This window comes from Grampus griseus (genome assembly GCF_964374135.1).
Source record: "Grampus griseus genome assembly, chromosome: 10".
Taxonomy (NCBI): Eukaryota; Metazoa; Chordata; class Mammalia; order Artiodactyla; family Delphinidae; genus Grampus; species Grampus griseus.
Window position 1 is genome coordinate 1869266 of NC_139004.1, and position 16019 is coordinate 1885284.

At 56.4% G+C, this 16019-nt stretch overlaps 1 protein-coding gene across 2 annotated transcripts; it reads left to right on the forward strand.

The window, feature by feature from the left end:
• Window positions 1–733: 733 nt before the first annotated feature.
• Window positions 734–15300, forward strand: WRNIP1 (WRN helicase interacting protein 1). Of its 2 annotated transcripts, XM_082663259.1 has the most exons (7): window positions 734–1582; window positions 3413–3604; window positions 4045–4286; window positions 9999–10228; window positions 12730–12885; window positions 13970–14049; window positions 14599–15300. In XM_082663259.1, exons 1-7 carry the CDS (start codon window positions 839–841, stop codon window positions 14872–14874), a joined length of 1920 nt encoding a protein of 639 aa, XP_082519385.1. In that variant the 5' UTR covers window positions 734–838; the 3' UTR covers window positions 14875–15300. The 2 variants fall into 2 exon arrangements, with proteins under 2 accessions (XP_082519385.1, XP_082519386.1); XM_082663260.1 differs by lacking the exons at window positions 12730–12885; window positions 13970–14049.
• The last annotated feature ends 719 nt before the right edge of the window (window positions 15301–16019 follow it).

The window sequence follows — 16019 nt, forward strand, 5'->3', positions numbered from 1 at the left end:
CAGACCCCTCGCGGGACTCAACCCGACGTCGCTCGGCCCGGGGGCGGCGCGCGCGGCGGAGCCTGACGCCGCCTCGAGATGCCCGGCCATTTCTAACATTTAACTACAAAACGGCCGTGAGACACCACGTGTGCGAGCGCGCGTTCCGGGTAAAAGGCCAACAATCTGGGGCGGATGGTTCCCTTTCCTTGTCTCTGGCGGCCGCAGCCGCCGCCGCCCAGGCGAACACGCCCACCCGGAGGACCTTCGTGTTCCCTTTGCTCCGTACATCCCTGCTCCCCGCCGGCGCGTCCCGCGTCTCTCCCATTTCTCCGCCCCCTGCCCTTCGCCCCCTGACCTCCGCCACGTGCGGAAAGCCACTCCCCTCGCGCAGCCGCGGCGCGTTTCCACGGCTCCGCCGGCGCCCCGTCCACGGAGGATAGGCCTGCGCACGCGCAACCCGCTGGCCTCTCGCGAGGCCGGCCGGAAGGGAACGCACTGCAGCCGGGAGAACGTCCACGGACTACACTTCCCGAAAGGCCGCGCGAACCGTTGCCCCCGGCGGCCAAGCGAACCTCCGTGGACTACATTTCCCGACAGGCCGCGCGAACCGTTGCGAGCGGCCGCGGACTACGTTTCCCGTCAGGCGGCGCGGGCCGTGGCCAGCGGCTGCCGGGCGAGGGGCCGCGGACTCTGCTTCCCGGCGCGCCGCGCGAGGCGCCGGGGCTGCCGGCCGAGGGCGGGCCGACGCGGGCAGCCCGGACGTGAGGCATGAGCGGCGCCCTCCGCCGGCCCGCTCGCGTCCTGCCGCCTCCCCGAGCGAGGGTCGCGCGGCGCGGGGCCTAGCGCGGCGGCCGCCATGGAGGTGAGCGGGCCCGAGGACGACCCGTTCCTGGCGCAGCTGCACCGGGTGCAGTGTCCCGTGTGCCAGCAGACCATGCCCGCCGCGCACATCAACTCGCACCTAGACCGCTGCCTGCTGCTGCACCCGGCGGGCCACGCGGAGCCCGCGCCGCCCCGCGCCAAGCGGCGCCGGCCGTCCGAGAGCTCCGCGCTCAAGCAGCCGGCCACGCCGACGGCGGCCGAGAGCAGCGAGGGCGAGGCCGAGGAGCCGGACGACGGCGGCGAGACCGAGAGCCGAGAGAGCTACGACGCGCCGCCCACGCCCAGCGGCGCGCGGCTCATCCCCGACTTCCCGGTGGCGCGGCCCGGCAGCCCCGGCGGGAAGGGCGCGGGGCAGCGGCCGGCGGCGGCGGCGGGCAGCGCGTCCCCGCGGAGCTGGGACGAGGCGGAGGCGCCGGAGGAGGAGGAGGCGGCGGGCGACGCAGATGGCGAGGACGACGCGGGCCGCTGGGACGCGGACGCGGACGCCGCCGCCACCTTCGAGGCCCCGGGGGGCCGCCCGCACGCCCGGGTCCCTGCGGCCGAGGAAGTGCGGCAGCTGCTGCAGGGGAAGCCTCTGGCCGACACGATGCGGCCCGACGCGCTGCAGGACTTCGTGGGGCAGGGCCGCGCCGTGGGGCCCGAGACGCTGCTGCGCTCGCTGCTCGAGGCCAACGAGGTGCCCTCGCTCATCCTGTGGGGGCCGCCGGGCTGCGGCAAGGTGAGCGCGTCCGCCCGCCCCGCAGCGCCCGCGGGCCGCAGGCGCGTTCTCCGGGCGTTAACAGAGTGAAGGTGTCTGAATGCGGGGGGTGCGCGGGAATCGGGGGACTCCCGTGGCGGGCCGCCCAGAGCCGTGGTCCATCCTGTTCCGGGGGCGGGTGGAGTCAGGTGTGCAGCCAGCAGCCGGGAATTGTAGAATTTCTGTTGTGCTGCTTCCGGCTCCTTGTAGCCGTTGTTTTTTTCAGCAGACGGGTGTTCGTTAAAACTTGAGACTGTGCTCGCTTAACAGGACTGACAGGAGAACTCCTTGCCCCTGCGAGCCGCCTTCATCCGCCGTTTCCATAACTGTCCTTAGGATGGCTTATCCTTTAAAGAAGCAACATCGGTGCATCTTGGTGGCCAGTGTTTTCTTAGGGGCGGGCACAAGCCCAGAGGAGGGCACTTAGGATGTTGGGGTCTAGAGAACACGTCACTGGAAAAGCGCTGGGGAGACTGGGAAGGAGCCCTAAGGAGACAGGAGCTAGACGGAAAAAAGAGAAAGCGAGGAGGTGCTGAAATACATATTTTCCTGTCTTCAGGGAAAGGGAGGAGAGGAGCACGAGGGAGCGAATAGCAAAGCCCAGGACGAGGCACGAAGGGGCTCAGAGCTGTGAGCGGGCCCAGAGCCCTCAGCGCACAAGGGCTCTTACGGATTTCCTCCAGTTGTTCTTTCCAGCTTCGTCTCCCACAGCTTAATCGCATCTCCGTTTATTCCAGTTCCTAGAGTGCGTCCTGCTCGTGGTGTGCCTTCTTGTTTGCACTGGAGCTTCTGAAGCCAGGAACAATCGGAGTTGACCCAGGAAGCATGGCAGCACGCGGTAGCATTCTTAGTGATTCCCTAGAGCTCTTAAGACGGTCAGAACAGCTAATCAGGTGGCGGGCGTAGAGGCAGATGGCAAGAAAAACGCCCCTGCGGAGGGGCGCTCAGAGCGCATGCCTGGCAGGAGAGCCAGTGGGCCGAACCGTTCAGAGTAGTGGTTGGTCGCCGGTCACAGCGAGGCAGATGTGGCCTGTGGCCGGGCTTGCAGAGGAGCAGCCGCAGTGCATGATGGTGCTGTGCGACTTCAGAAAACAGAACGCCCCCTTCCCACTCGTTCAGGAGCACATTTGCTCCTCGTGACACGGTCTTCCGTTTTTCTTTACCTCCGTCCTTAACTGCTATACTTCACTGCTGACAGTAATAATAAAGTTAATAACAGCGTGTGTGTGTTTATCAAGCACCTACTAAATGCCAGGCGCCGGGCGTCGCTTCCCGGGAAGCGCTGACAGGGTCGCGGTGCTGCTGTTCCGTCTCTGTCCTCAGTGGACAGTCCCACGGGGCGGGGGTCGCCCTGAGCGCCGGGGGTCATCACTGGGCTCTCAGTTCAAGGGCTGGCTCTCCTCTTCTGAGCTGCCCTGCGGAGCTTTCGGATGTGGCCCCGCCAGCCCCGTGGGTCTGCGCCTCAGCCGTCCGTGATGCTGTGTCCTTGGCTGGGAGAGGTCACGGCTGTCGCCAGGCTCTGCCGCCTCAAGGTGGCCGCTCCTTCCGGGGGTTCCAGAGATCTTAGCGTCCCCAGGAAGCCATCAGATGGGGTTAGACACCAAGGAGAGGAGATCAGGATCGGCGAACTTTCAGCTGCTTTCCTGTTTTCTTTGTAACATTCTTTTCCACTTGGAAGCGCGCTGCGCTGTTTCCGAGCGTATCTGCTGCCGAGCGCGCCTCAGCGTTCAGGCCGCGGGTGAACGCTGCCGCGGCAGCCTAGGTGCGCGTCCCTCCATCTCACCAGCTTCCACGCTCTGCCCTCTGTCGCAGACCACGCTGGCCCACATCATAGCTAACAACAGCAAGAAACACAGCGTGAGGTTCGTGACGTTGTCGGCGACCAGCGCCAAGACAACCGACGTGCGCGACGTCATCAAACAAGCTCAGAACGAGAAGCGCTTTTTCAAGAGGAAAACCATCCTTTTTATTGACGAGATTCATCGGTTCAATAAGTCCCAGCAGGTATGTTCACTTCTTTTTACTTTCTTGTGGTCCTTGTGAATGCTGACTTGAGTGTAAAGCCCGTGAGGTCACTGCATAAATGCTCGGGGCTGGGGGTGATGATAATTCTCCGTCCGCAGAAGCCTAGACCCTCAGCCCTTCTCCTTTGCCTGTGTCCCTTCACTTTTTCTTAGCGTTTTTTTTTTTTGGTGACCAGAAAATGCTTCCTCTATCTGATAAATGAAATTGTTGGTATACTTATGAGCTATACATATCAGAAACACCACTTTGGGTCAAGCTTCCAATTTTCGTAAGTGTTTAAACGTCAGGACTCACGGTGAGTCTAAGTTCCTAACCTAATCCTGAGCGCAGAATTAGGAAAAGGAAGGAACAGCCGACTTACCCAGGATCCTGCAGGGTGTCGACGGGGGTCAATTTCTTTTGTTTTCCTCCACGATCAGGACACGTTCCTTCCTCACGTGGAGTGTGGAACCATCACGCTGATTGGGGCGACCACGGAGAACCCCTCCTTCCAGGTCAACGCTGCTCTTCTGAGCCGCTGCCGGGTTATCGTTCTCGAGAAGCTTCCGGTGGAGGCTGTGGTGACTGTCTTGATGCGGGCGATCAACTCCCTGGGGATCCACGTCCTGGACTCCAGCCGCCCTGCCGACCCTCTGGGCCACGGCAGCAACAGCGGCTCTGAGTAAGTGACTCCGGCTCTGGCAGGGCCCTGGGGTGACACCTCCCGGAGAATCCCCGGCTGGGGCTGGAGGGGCGGGGTGGAGAAATGTCCTCCTAGGAGAGAAGGGAATGGAGGAGGGAAGTGCTGGGTTACAGACAGGCAGACAGGTGTGGCTTTGTCTCTGCAAAGGGCTCCTGGCTTTTCACATGCGCATTAGAGCCCATTGCGGGCTCATCTGTAGTTCTTCCAGCTTTAACTGTTTAGCCTCTTGCTTTAGTTCTTGGGTGTTTGCTTTTGTGCTGACAGATTTGGGTCTTTTCCTAGCACACTTCTTTTTTAAGGCTTGGAAGACTGACCATGAGAAGCCTTATTGATTATTTTCTTTACAGGATACACTTACCTTATGAATCTTTTGAAGTTTATGCTCAGATCCCAATTTCCTGTTCTTGCAGTTTTTTTTCTTTTTAAGACACTAAGAATTAGTATAAATATTACCATAAAACTCCTTAAGTCTTTTTAGGATGACGTTTGAGCACTCTAGAAGTCAAACTCAGTTCCGTGAAAGTAAAGAAATTTTAGCTGAAAATGATGCCTTCGGGGTGTGTATCGTGGATGACTGGCTGGGTTACCTGGGGCAGAGGTTTTACCTTCTTTGTATTAGGGCGCATTCCTCAGCCGCCCCGGGGTCCCGCGTCAGCAGCCATAGCGCTGGGGGGCGAGGCCCATCTGCCTGGGGCTGGCGCCTGCACCCTCACCTCCACTGCTCTGGGGCTGCTCCTCTGTGACGATTAAAGCACAAGACCGAATTTCAGGCTCGGGGCGTGGGTTTCAGCTGCCCCTCCCCGTGTGTCCGGCCTCCTCCGCTCGCTCCTGTCTTGGATGCCGGAGGAGCTATGTGGTGCCTCGTGAGAGCCCTGGATGTGGCCGAGGACCCCATCAGCACTCAGGTTGCGTGGCTTTAGGGTAGAGCCGAGGCGGGACCGCCACCCACGGTGGGAGCTCCAGGAGGGGCCTCTGCGTGCGGGGCGTGCGCCGGGGTCTGCAGGGCTGCTGCCCGCTCTGTGCGTCCAGTCCAGCTTTCCTCCAAGCAGCACGTCCACTGCAGACTCGCGGAACCGAGTGATAAAGGGAAATTGAGAGGGAAACAATCCTGACTTTTGTGTGTGTGTTTTTTGTGCATGTACTGGCTGTCGTTATGTGTCTGCAACTTTCTGTGCCATGTTTGTGTGTATCTAGGGTCATTTATTTATTTTATTCACGGGATGACTGTCAGGTTATCCCCTCCCCATCACGGCCATGCCGTAGTTTAAGTGAAACGAGGACCAGAGCAGCAGGCAGGGTGCAGACGATCAGGGGTCTACTCGTTAGCAGTTCTGACAAGAAGTTAAGTTGGGAGACATCATAGGTCATTGGCTCAGGAGGCTGAGACGCAAAAAGGCCGAGTCATGTGCCCCAGATGACACAGCTTGAATGATGGAGCTGGATTTTGAAAGCGTGCTTCTAACCCAGTTGGAAGAAGGAACCTGAAGTTCAAGGAGTTACTTAGTACCTCCTTGGTACTGAGTGAAAGTGCTGCTGGTGAGTATTAACATTCTAACCTTTCTCTGTGCTTCTTCGTGTCCAGGCAGACTGTATTAATTTGTAAAGGATTAGGAACCAAAGGCTTCCATGTGTAATTTAGCAGTTGTGTCTTTTGACCAGATCTGCACATCACGCTTACCAGGGATATAGTTTGAAAAGGCATGTGCCCGGGGTCAGGCCCTGGAGGCTGTGGAGTCAGTAAATCTGTGCTGAGATCCACACACCTGGATTTTAGAAAAGTTCTCTGTAACGTGACACACGTCGCTCTTGTCACCCTGACCGTGGAGTGTTCCTTTTCCTTAGAGAGTCACAGAGCATTGTTTTGTCATTCAGGGAGCGGGTAACTGAGCCACGTATGTGCTTCTGCATGAAATAATAGGCGTCTTTTCACTTACTTCACTCCTCCTGCAGCTTAGACATCCAGCTGTAGAATCCTCCAGGTCGCAGGAAAACAAGGTGCACAAAGATGCAGGCCTTGGAAGGAAAGGGGGAAGGATGGCGCTGGCCTTGCCGCTCGCGCCCAGGTTCCGGCTCAGACCCCATGCTGCTCTCCAGCTAGAGGACAAGGCTGTCACTTCCTTCCTCTCTGGGTCTCATTACTTTGGAATGTGATCTTTCCCAGTGCACTTAAACCATTTTTTCCCTTATTATGGCACCGTTTTTTGAATCACATTATAACGATATAGTTTATGGTCTACTGCTTATTTCTCTGTGGGATGCTGTGCAATTTCAGGCAATCTACCCAAGGTAGATTGTGCCTCCTTTAATTCTTTTATGACTTTGGAAAGTTACTTCCAAATGAAAAACATTGTAGAAGTGTACGCTTCCGTTTTACAATAGCCTTAAACTCTCGAGCCGGAGCACGGTCCCCGTGATCTGTGCAGTAGTGACTGTTTGTTGAGGGGTTTTGCCAAAGGCGGTGCACGCGTCCCTGCCTCTGTTCTCGCGTGACCCTCCTCCGTTCCCTCTCCTGAGATCTCAAGGTGTTCTGGCGCATTTATTCCTCTTCAGAAGCTGGCTGGAGTCGGCGGGGGTTGGGACGGACTGGTGGCGGCAGGGACCTCTGGCCGTCTGGAGTCGGCGGGGGTTGGGATGGACTGGCGGCGGTAGGGACCTCTGGCCGTCCTGTGCGGCTTTCTTGGCAGCCGGTTCCCATCAGAGACTCGGCGCGTGACTGTCCCAAGTGGCACCTTGGTTAGTGGAGCCCAGGTGCTGACAGATTCATTTGTGTTTACAAAGACTCATTTTGGGCGGGGCTGAAATTGGGGTGTGGCTCACATGGAAGAGGGGCTGTGGCGCACTGGCGGCCGGGGGGGTGCCCTCCCGTCCCCTGACTCCAGACCTGATGGACAGGGTGACAGTGGAACAGTGTGGACTTTGGTTAAGAGTCTAAACAGCGAAGGAAGGATTTCCTTTTCCACCCACGTAAAACTCGTCCCCGTTTTTAAAGGCTAGCTCGCAGTCTGCTAGTCGGCTTCTCTCATAGTTAGCGAGGCCCGTGCGGAGGTGTGGAAACGCGGGAGCAGCGGGAGGGCCGGGGTGTGAGGCCACCCGTCTGCCTGTTCTCTGCCCCAAAGCACTTCATGCCTCTCGGTGCATCCGGTGGACAGTCACACAGGCGGGAGGTGCGTGCACCAGAGCCCTGACCTGAAGGTGGCAGAGCAACAGGGGACTTTACCCCTTTGTTGCTGGTGTTTACATTTTTTATAATCCCATTTGGTAAACAAGTAATATTCAGAGTTCTGAGTAGCTTGCTTGTATTTCAAAATAATAATTTTTTTAGTAAGATTGTAAGCGCTATATGGTATGGCCCCAATTTTGTTTTAAAAACGAGACTGGATATTTATAGGATAGAAATTCACAAGGTGTTCAGAAGGCTCTCTCTGCCAGCCGGTGTGTCCGGAGCTGCAGGTCACACCACCCAGGTCCAGCGAGGTTGACAGAGACGTGGGTGGACGGCCCATAGAGCAGATCCAGCAAATGACCTGGTAGCTGTCATTCTCTAGGTGGTACGCATAAGGGGTTTTTATGGCTTTGGTTTTTTTGTACTTTCCATGTGTCACCATGTTTAAAAATACATGTTTCACTCTGAGATTGTGGGAAGATTGAAGTTAGTCCGTTCGTTGTGCAGATGTGGAGTGCACATTCATAAAGAATGAAACATGATTTCCGTCCTCGCGGCCCGGCGGTGGCGGGGGTGGAGAGACGGCATGTCACCACCAAATGGCCCGGCTCCAGGTGACGCTCGCTCAGGGCTGCGGCTCGATCCCTTTCCTCCTGCAGGTGGCCCTGCGGGCTCTTTGTTGCTAGGAAGCCTTTTATTAGTTCTGAAATGAGATGTTCAGGCCGTTTGGGTCTCCCTGCCCCCCCCAAACACACCCAGATGCATATACATACACGTACACATACGTGTATACAGGTACACACATATATACACGCACACATGTATACACACATGCACACGTGTATACACACACACAGATGATGTGCCGTCACCGAGCCCCGACTGCCCTCCCTCTCAGGCATACCTGGGCTGCCACACCCCCTCTGGTGTGGGCCTGTGCAACACATTCTCTTTAGTGTGGGTTGTCTAGTTTTTTCCAAATCATCAAAAATCTGCTTCAGGCCTTCCCTGGTGGTGCAGTGGTTGAGAGTCCGCCTGCTGATGCAGGGGATGTGGGTTCGTGCCCCGGTCCGGGAAGATCCCACATGCCGTGGAGCGGCTGGGCCCGTGAGCCGTGGCCGCTGAGCCTGCGCGTCCGGAGCCTGTGCTCCGCAACGGGAGAGGACACAACAGTGAGAGGCCCGCGTACTGCCAAAAAAAAAAAAAAAAAAAAATCTGCTTCAGGAGCGGGCCGTCAGCTTTACAAAGAGCCAGTGAGGTGGCCTTGGTGTGTGTGGTGAGTGTCAGATGAGGAAGGGAAGAGGGGGCCCTGCAGGCGGTTCGCACGGCTCTGGGGCCCAGGCAGCTGTGAGGGGTCCTGGGAGAGTCACTCACAGCGCAGCTAACCCCTGGGGTGGGAGGCGTTCCCCAGAAGGCTTGGCTTTGGTGAGGGGGCAGGGGCTCGGGGTCGTCAGGGAGTGAGGTGCAGACCGGGGTCGTTCAGGCTGTTCACCAGAGCGAGGGGGGGTGGGTGTGTGGTCAGGAACTCTGCATGGACCTCGTAGACAAGCTGGGCCCCTCTTGTGGCCACCTCCCACTCCCCGCCTTGGCCCAGCCCAGCGGCTGCCTAGGAGCTGTTTTTCAAGCAGCTGATGAAGGTTGCCGACGACACGGGTGAGCCGTCACTTTGAACGGTTACTTTTTGCTTTGCGCACGCGCAGCTGACACCTAGCCGGGAAGAGTAAGACCCCTCTAGGTAACTAGATGTGTCACACATCTTGTGTGACTAGACTGGGAATAGGAAAAGTAGTTCAGTTAGAGTCGAAAAGGAGTCGTGGTTAGACCACCTTTACGAAGGTCCGCGTGTGCTTAGTACCCCCGTGGCAGCATATGCCCCAGGCCTAAATCCCAGAGCCCTGCTTCTGGGTCCTGCTGTGCCCAGAGGGGCTGGGGACCTGGTGGGTCGTTTGTAAAATAAGGAACACGTGTAGGCCTATGTAGTTGTCACTCAGTATCTGCGGGGGAACGGTTCCAGGGCCCCTGCCCCAGCAGATACCAAAATCCGAGGGTGGCGGATGCTCAGGTCCCTTCTGCAAGATGGCGTAGTGTTTGCATAGGGACTGAGCACATCCATATACTTCAGATCATCTCTAGAGGATTTGTGATACCTCACGCAATGTAAGTGACACGTAGACTGTTGTAAATAGTTGTTGGTATGCAGCAGATTCAAGCTGTGCCTTTTGGAACCATCTGGAATCTCCCCCTGACGTTTTCCATCCAAGGCTGTTGAATCCGTGGATGCGGAACCCACGGATGCAGAGGGCAGAGCGTCCAGTGAAATCACCTCGCGACTCCAGGGCAAGGCAGTTCTCAGTCTTGATGCCAACCCGTGTGACACCGTGGACCCGCTTTAACACAGTGGCTTGGGATCCAGGGCAGAGGCTTGAACCTCGGGTGCCTCGTTAGTGGCCTTGCAGGGACAAAAGGTCACAGAGTGCTGTGGGGTGAGCGTGTCCCCCACGTGTGACGCGCTCTCGGTGGTGTTGCAGGCCCTCCGTGTTCATAGAGGACAAGGCAGTGGACACACTGGCCCGCCTGAGCGACGGGGACGCGCGGGCCGGACTGAACGGGCTGCAGCTGGCGGTGCTGGCCAGGCTGAGTGCCAGGAAGGCGTTCGGGAAGAAGAGCGGGCAGAGCTACCCTCCCAGCCGCGTGCTGGTCACCGAGAGCGACGTGAAGGAAGGCCTCCAGCGCTCTCACATCCTGTACGACCGAGCAGGTGAGTGACCGCCCGAGCTGTGCGGCCCCCGGGCAGCTCCGTGTTGGTCATAGAGGCACCTCCCGCCCAGAGCCCCGTGTCGCAAACCTGCTTCCCGGTTCCTCGGGTGCACAGCAGGGCGGCCCTGAGAGCGGGGATGAAACTGCGGGAAGTTGGGTGCGCCTCTAACTTCAGAAGCTCAGTTCAGTTAGAGTTAGCTAAATGAGTTAGAATCTTTAATTCTTAGAGTCTTCACGCAAAATTAAGTTTACATAGAATTTGTGCTTTCATTTCATAATAGCTTTTTAAAAAATTAAAGTTGACGTGTGTATTTATCTGTTTTCATAGAACCGTATTTACAGGTACCAAATATGATCCCGGCTCTTTTTAAATTCCTGACCTGGCAATATTAAATGTCGTAAGCACAGCCCGTTTGTGTCTTTTTATAAAAGACGCAGGTGCTGAAGAGAGTCTCCTGCAGATGAGGCTGTAGGGTAGACCTGGGTCTGTGTGATTCTCGGCAGCCGCGGCAGGAACCGGAGTAGCCTTCTACACCTTTGAGAGGAAGCTGATGGCTCGAGCTGTCACTGCATGCCGTGTCTGCAGTGCTTCCAGATGCTTCTTGGTGATGGAAGCTCCTTCAGCTGTCCGGGGCGGGGCATGGGGGAAGCTTGGCGATGACTGGTTCCGGGCATGGCCTCCTGATGAGGCCACCAAGCGGGCCATGTGGCCTCTGGGAAGCGCCTCGGCCGACTGGGGGCACTCGGGACGTGCTGGAGGCCTGTCATGGCCGCTCCCGTCTCCGTCCCGCTGCAGCCCAGGCATCTCAGCCCCCAGCACTTTGTGCCCCGAAGTGGTATGACTGCTCAGAAAATCTGGACAGGAAGCCGTTCCGGGTGTGGAGCATGGCTTCGCTCTGGCCAGGCGTAAGGATTGGCGACGTGACTGAAATGTAGTTTCCAGAGGTGGAGATGCACCCGCGTGCTGGGCTCCCGTTGTTTCTGGAGGCTCTGGTCTCCCTCCTCTGTGGCTGTACTAAGGTGATACTTCATTCTGACGGGACCCCGTGGAACTGCTCTCATGTGTCATCAGACTGTCAGCTAAAAACCAGAGAGCTGCCATCTAATGTAACGGTAGCTAACGTGGAAGTTTGTCTTTTAGTTTTCAAAACCTTAGGCAGTTAGGTAACTATTAATGTTACCCCAGTTTACAGATGGCAAAGCCTGAGTTCACAAAGCAAGTGCTAAAACTCATCCTCAAATCCAAGTCTGACGGATCCTGAGGACAGGACCTTCCCCCGTGTCGGCGCTGCCTGCACGCCAGCCCGCCCCACGGTCACCAGCCTCATCCCTGCAGCACATACCTACGCACGTGCACGCACACACGCACGCGCGCTGTCAGACACATCCCAGCCGGGGGTTCCTGTTTCTCGGGGTCATGTTCCATCACGGGGAGCCACGCACAACGGGGACCCCCGTTCTCCACAGCTCTCTGCTGCCCGCCTGGGCCAGGCCTTGAGAACCTGCACATTCTAGAAGCCTTCCCCTTCGTGCCGCCCCCGCTGTCACATCCCCACCCACAGTGGGTCGGCAGACACAAATACACTTCAGAACCTAGAGAATCATCCTCTCACGGGCTTTGTTCCATAAATACGGATGATAGCGGCCTCGCCCTGGAACCTGCTCGCTGGTACTCTTGGCCTTTTTTGTAACTCTGCTGAGACAAAGACCGCCACCCCCAGGATTTTACTTATTTCTTTTCATGTCATCTAGCATATATGGGATTTGGTAGCTAGCTCCGATATTTCTGTGTCAGAGTGAAGAGATTTCCAAATGAGAACAGGTTCTCTGCCCTGCGTTGAGGTTGAGGTTCTACACAGATAGTGTGGAATTCTAGGCTGTGAAGTGGTGTATGGTAAAAGCAGAAATAGAAGCTAGCGTAGAACGTCCAACTCACACACGTGCCTACAGCGCTTGCCCTGTGCCTGGCGGCCGTTATGAATACAGCCCCGTGAGCTAGCTGGTGTTGCACCCATTCTGCAGGTGAGGGACCAAGACACAGACGGGGTCAGACTTGCCCACGGTCACGTGGCCGGTGCGCTTGGCATTTAAACCCAGGCCGCCTGGCTCCAGAGCCCGTGGCCTCGACCGTGTTACCTTCATCGTGGACCTAGTAGAAGTGTGAGACCCGAGGACCTCTGCAGCGGGGGAGAATCGGGGCCGCCTCCTTGCTCACAGTCGGCGAAGCGGGCGGAGGAGAGCTGTCCTGCGTGCTCCGTGTCTTGCGGTGGGCCGGGCCCGCACTGCCGGGCCTCGCGCCCACATCCAGGCTCAGCGTCCCACACCGGTCACCGGGCAGCTTGAGCGCGGCTGTCCCACCTCGCTCTCCTCAGGCCTTCCTGGGCCCCGCGCTAGTTCAGGCTTCCTTGAAGTCAGCCGAGTGAGAGCAGCGCGTGGCTCGGATGGCGTGTGGGCGCGGACCCCACGTCCCGCCACAGCTGAGCGGTGCTCTCTGGTGTCCAGGAGAGGAGCACTACAACTGCATTTCCGCGCTGCACAAGTCCATGCGGGGCTCGGACCCGAGCGCCTCCCTCTACTGGCTGGGGCGCATGCTGGAGGGGGGCGAGGACCCGCTGTACGTGGCCCGGCGGCTCGTGAGATTTGCCAGCGAGGACGTGGGTGAGTGACGGGGGGCCCGGGCCCAGCGGTGCTGCTGCCTTTCGGCCTGGGAATCCCTTGGCTCCATGTGGGGCAGGTGGGGAGGGGGAGAGTCAGTGTGAGCACAGCCGCTTATTCCCGGGGGGCGGGGGGTGTGCTCGGGGTGTTTGTCTCCCAGAGTCACCGTTTTCTGCTTCCTCTGCGGTGTGGACCACGCAGGAGGACAGGCCCCCTCGTTTCATCTGCACTTTGCTGCGTGTCACAGATAGTGCGTTTTTTACGAAGTGAAGGTTTGTGGCATCCCTGCGTCAGGTGGGTCTGGCAGCACCCTTTTTCCCACAGCAGCTGCTCCCATGGCGTCTCTGTCACACTTCGGTAATTCTCGTGGTATTTCACACTTCTTCACCTCCGTTATATTTTTGTTATGGAGATGTGTGACAAGTCATCTTTGATGCCGCTACTGCAGAAAGATTGGCTCACTGAAGCTTCAGATGATGGTTAGCATTTTTTTAGCAATAAAGTATTTTTAGACATAATGCCGTTGGTGACGGTAGCATGTAAACGTAACCTTTATGTGCACTGGGAAACCAAAAATTTCATGCGACTTGCTTTATTGCGGTATTCACTTTATTGCAGTGGTCTGGAACCAAACCCACAGTCTCTCTGAGGTGCCTGTGTTGAAATAAAAGAAACATTTTAAATTTGCTTTGCAGTCAGGTGTTCTGGTTCCATCAGACAGCTCCTGAGAAAGAGATGGAAGATTCTGGACACTATTTAAAGAAAACGACCAGAAAGCTCTACCTTGCTTTGGTTTAGTAAATGTTCTGCTTTTAATGTGTCCGTCCTTGTGGCTGTCTTCACGGCCTCGGCTCCTTATGTGGGTTGTACGTAGTCTCCTGTTTTTCCTACTAGCTGTAGAGTTTTTATCCATGAGGAGACAATTCTTGACTCTGCACAGTACCCACTCAGTAAATGTCTCCAGTATGCTAGTGAGATCAGATTTTGCTGAGTGGATTCTTTTGGTCAAAGTCTGCAGGCAGTGATGGGTCAGGATGGGGGTGTGCGTTACGACTTACACGTGCCTTTGTCTCTGTGTGTGTGGCAGGTCTGGCCGACCCGTCTGCATTAACACAAGCAGTCGCCGCCTACCAAGGCTGTCACTTTATAGGCATGCCCGAGTGCGAGGTAAGGGAACCCGCTCCGTTCTTTGCAGATCGGTCCCTTGCTCTCACGCTGTGTCCCTTCGTGGTCCCTCACCGTGGGTGCCTGGGACGCTGAAGAAGCTGCTTGGCTTTCTCACTCGCATCTTAGAAGCTTAAGACTCTAGAGAGAGGACCTCGGGTGTCAGCAGGGTCATGTGTTCAAACTGGGGGAGTCCTGAGTGCCGAGGAGGTGCCCGGGGTTTCCTGGGGACAGAAGTGTCAGAGGGGCCAAACAGGAAACCTCCGCAGGTTCACCCACAAACAGGGCCGCTTCTGCTTAGCTCTGTATATTCGGCTTTCAAGAAAAATTTCATGTGATAAAATGTTCCTTCAGTTTAAAAAAAAAAAAAAAAGAAAACCAGTGGTCTGGTTCAGCCTCTCGCCTCAAGCAGGAATGTCTTCTTTCTGTCCTAGGTGATCCAGACTGTGGGCAAAGCGGGGGAGTAAAAGCCTGGGGGCGGGGATGGGGCGGGGGTCTTCTCACAACTAACCAGGGGCGGCGCCCCTGTGACAGTGGTGCCCTCTCGCCCAGGTGCTCCTGGCCCAGTGCGTCGTCTATTTGGCCCGAGCCCCGAAGTCGATCGAGGTGTACAGCGCCTACAACAACGTCAAGGCCTGCCTGCGGAGCCACCAGGGGCCCCTGCCCCCCGTCCCCCTGCACCTGCGCAACGCGCCCACCAGGCTCATGAAGGATCTAGGCTACGGCCAGGGCTACAAGTACACCCCCGTGTACAGCGAGCCCGCAGACCAGGACTACCTGCCCGAGGAACTGAGGGGCGTGGATTTCTTTAAGCAGCGGCGGTGCTGACTCGGAGGCTGGGCCAGGGAGGGGAGGCCCTGGATCGCCGGTGGGTGGCCTGGCGGGCGTTACAACAGGCCGACCTTCCGTGCCAGAGGTGTAAGCGTTCCTGGAGGGGGGGAAGCTTCCTTCAGCCGAACGTGTGGCGTCGAAATTGTGTTCGTTTGCACCCTGTGCGACATTATGCTCATGAAACGGTCTGGCAGCTTTGTGCAATTAATTAACGTTAGGAGGGATTATCTATTTTGTCATAGTATTTAAGTCATAATGTCATTTCAGAATTCAGTTCTGTAGGGTTTTTTTCTTTTAAAAGATGTATATTCTGGGTAGTTTCAATTGGCAAAGAAATGTAATTGTGATTTAATACTGCATAGTGTTTTGGGTATTTTTTTTATATGCAAAGGTCTTATGAGCCAATAAAACTATTTCAAAGTACTTCAGTTTTTGCCTGTTTTTCCACCTGGGATCCAAGGTACCAGCATCTGTCACCATCACAGTTTGGTAGGTAAACGCCGTGAAAGAAACATTTTCATAGGTGACGTTGGAAAGTTTGGAAGTCCGTGTATCTTTCGAAAATTATACTTTTAACCATTTTGAAGGATTGTAAATGGCTTCTGAAAGAATCAGCAGCCTCCCGTCCCGGGCCTCCCCACTTCTCCAGACTCTTGAAGCCCCGTGTTTCTAAATGATATATCCGGTTTTGCCTCAGTGTTTGCTAAAGCTAAATATGCCCCCGCACGCGCACACACACACACACACACACACCCCACACAAACACACATCGCACACACACACACACACAACACACAAACACACATCGCACACACACACACACAACACACAAACACACATTGCACACACACACAACACACAAACACACATCGCACACACACACACACACAACACACAAACACACATCGCACACACACACACACAACACACAAACACACATCGCACACACACACACAACACACAAACACACATCGCACACACACACACAACACACAAACACACATCGCACACACACACACACACAACACACAAACACACATCGCACACACACACACACAACACACAAACACACATCGCGCACACACACACAACACACAAACACACATCGCACACACACACACACAACACACAAACACACATCG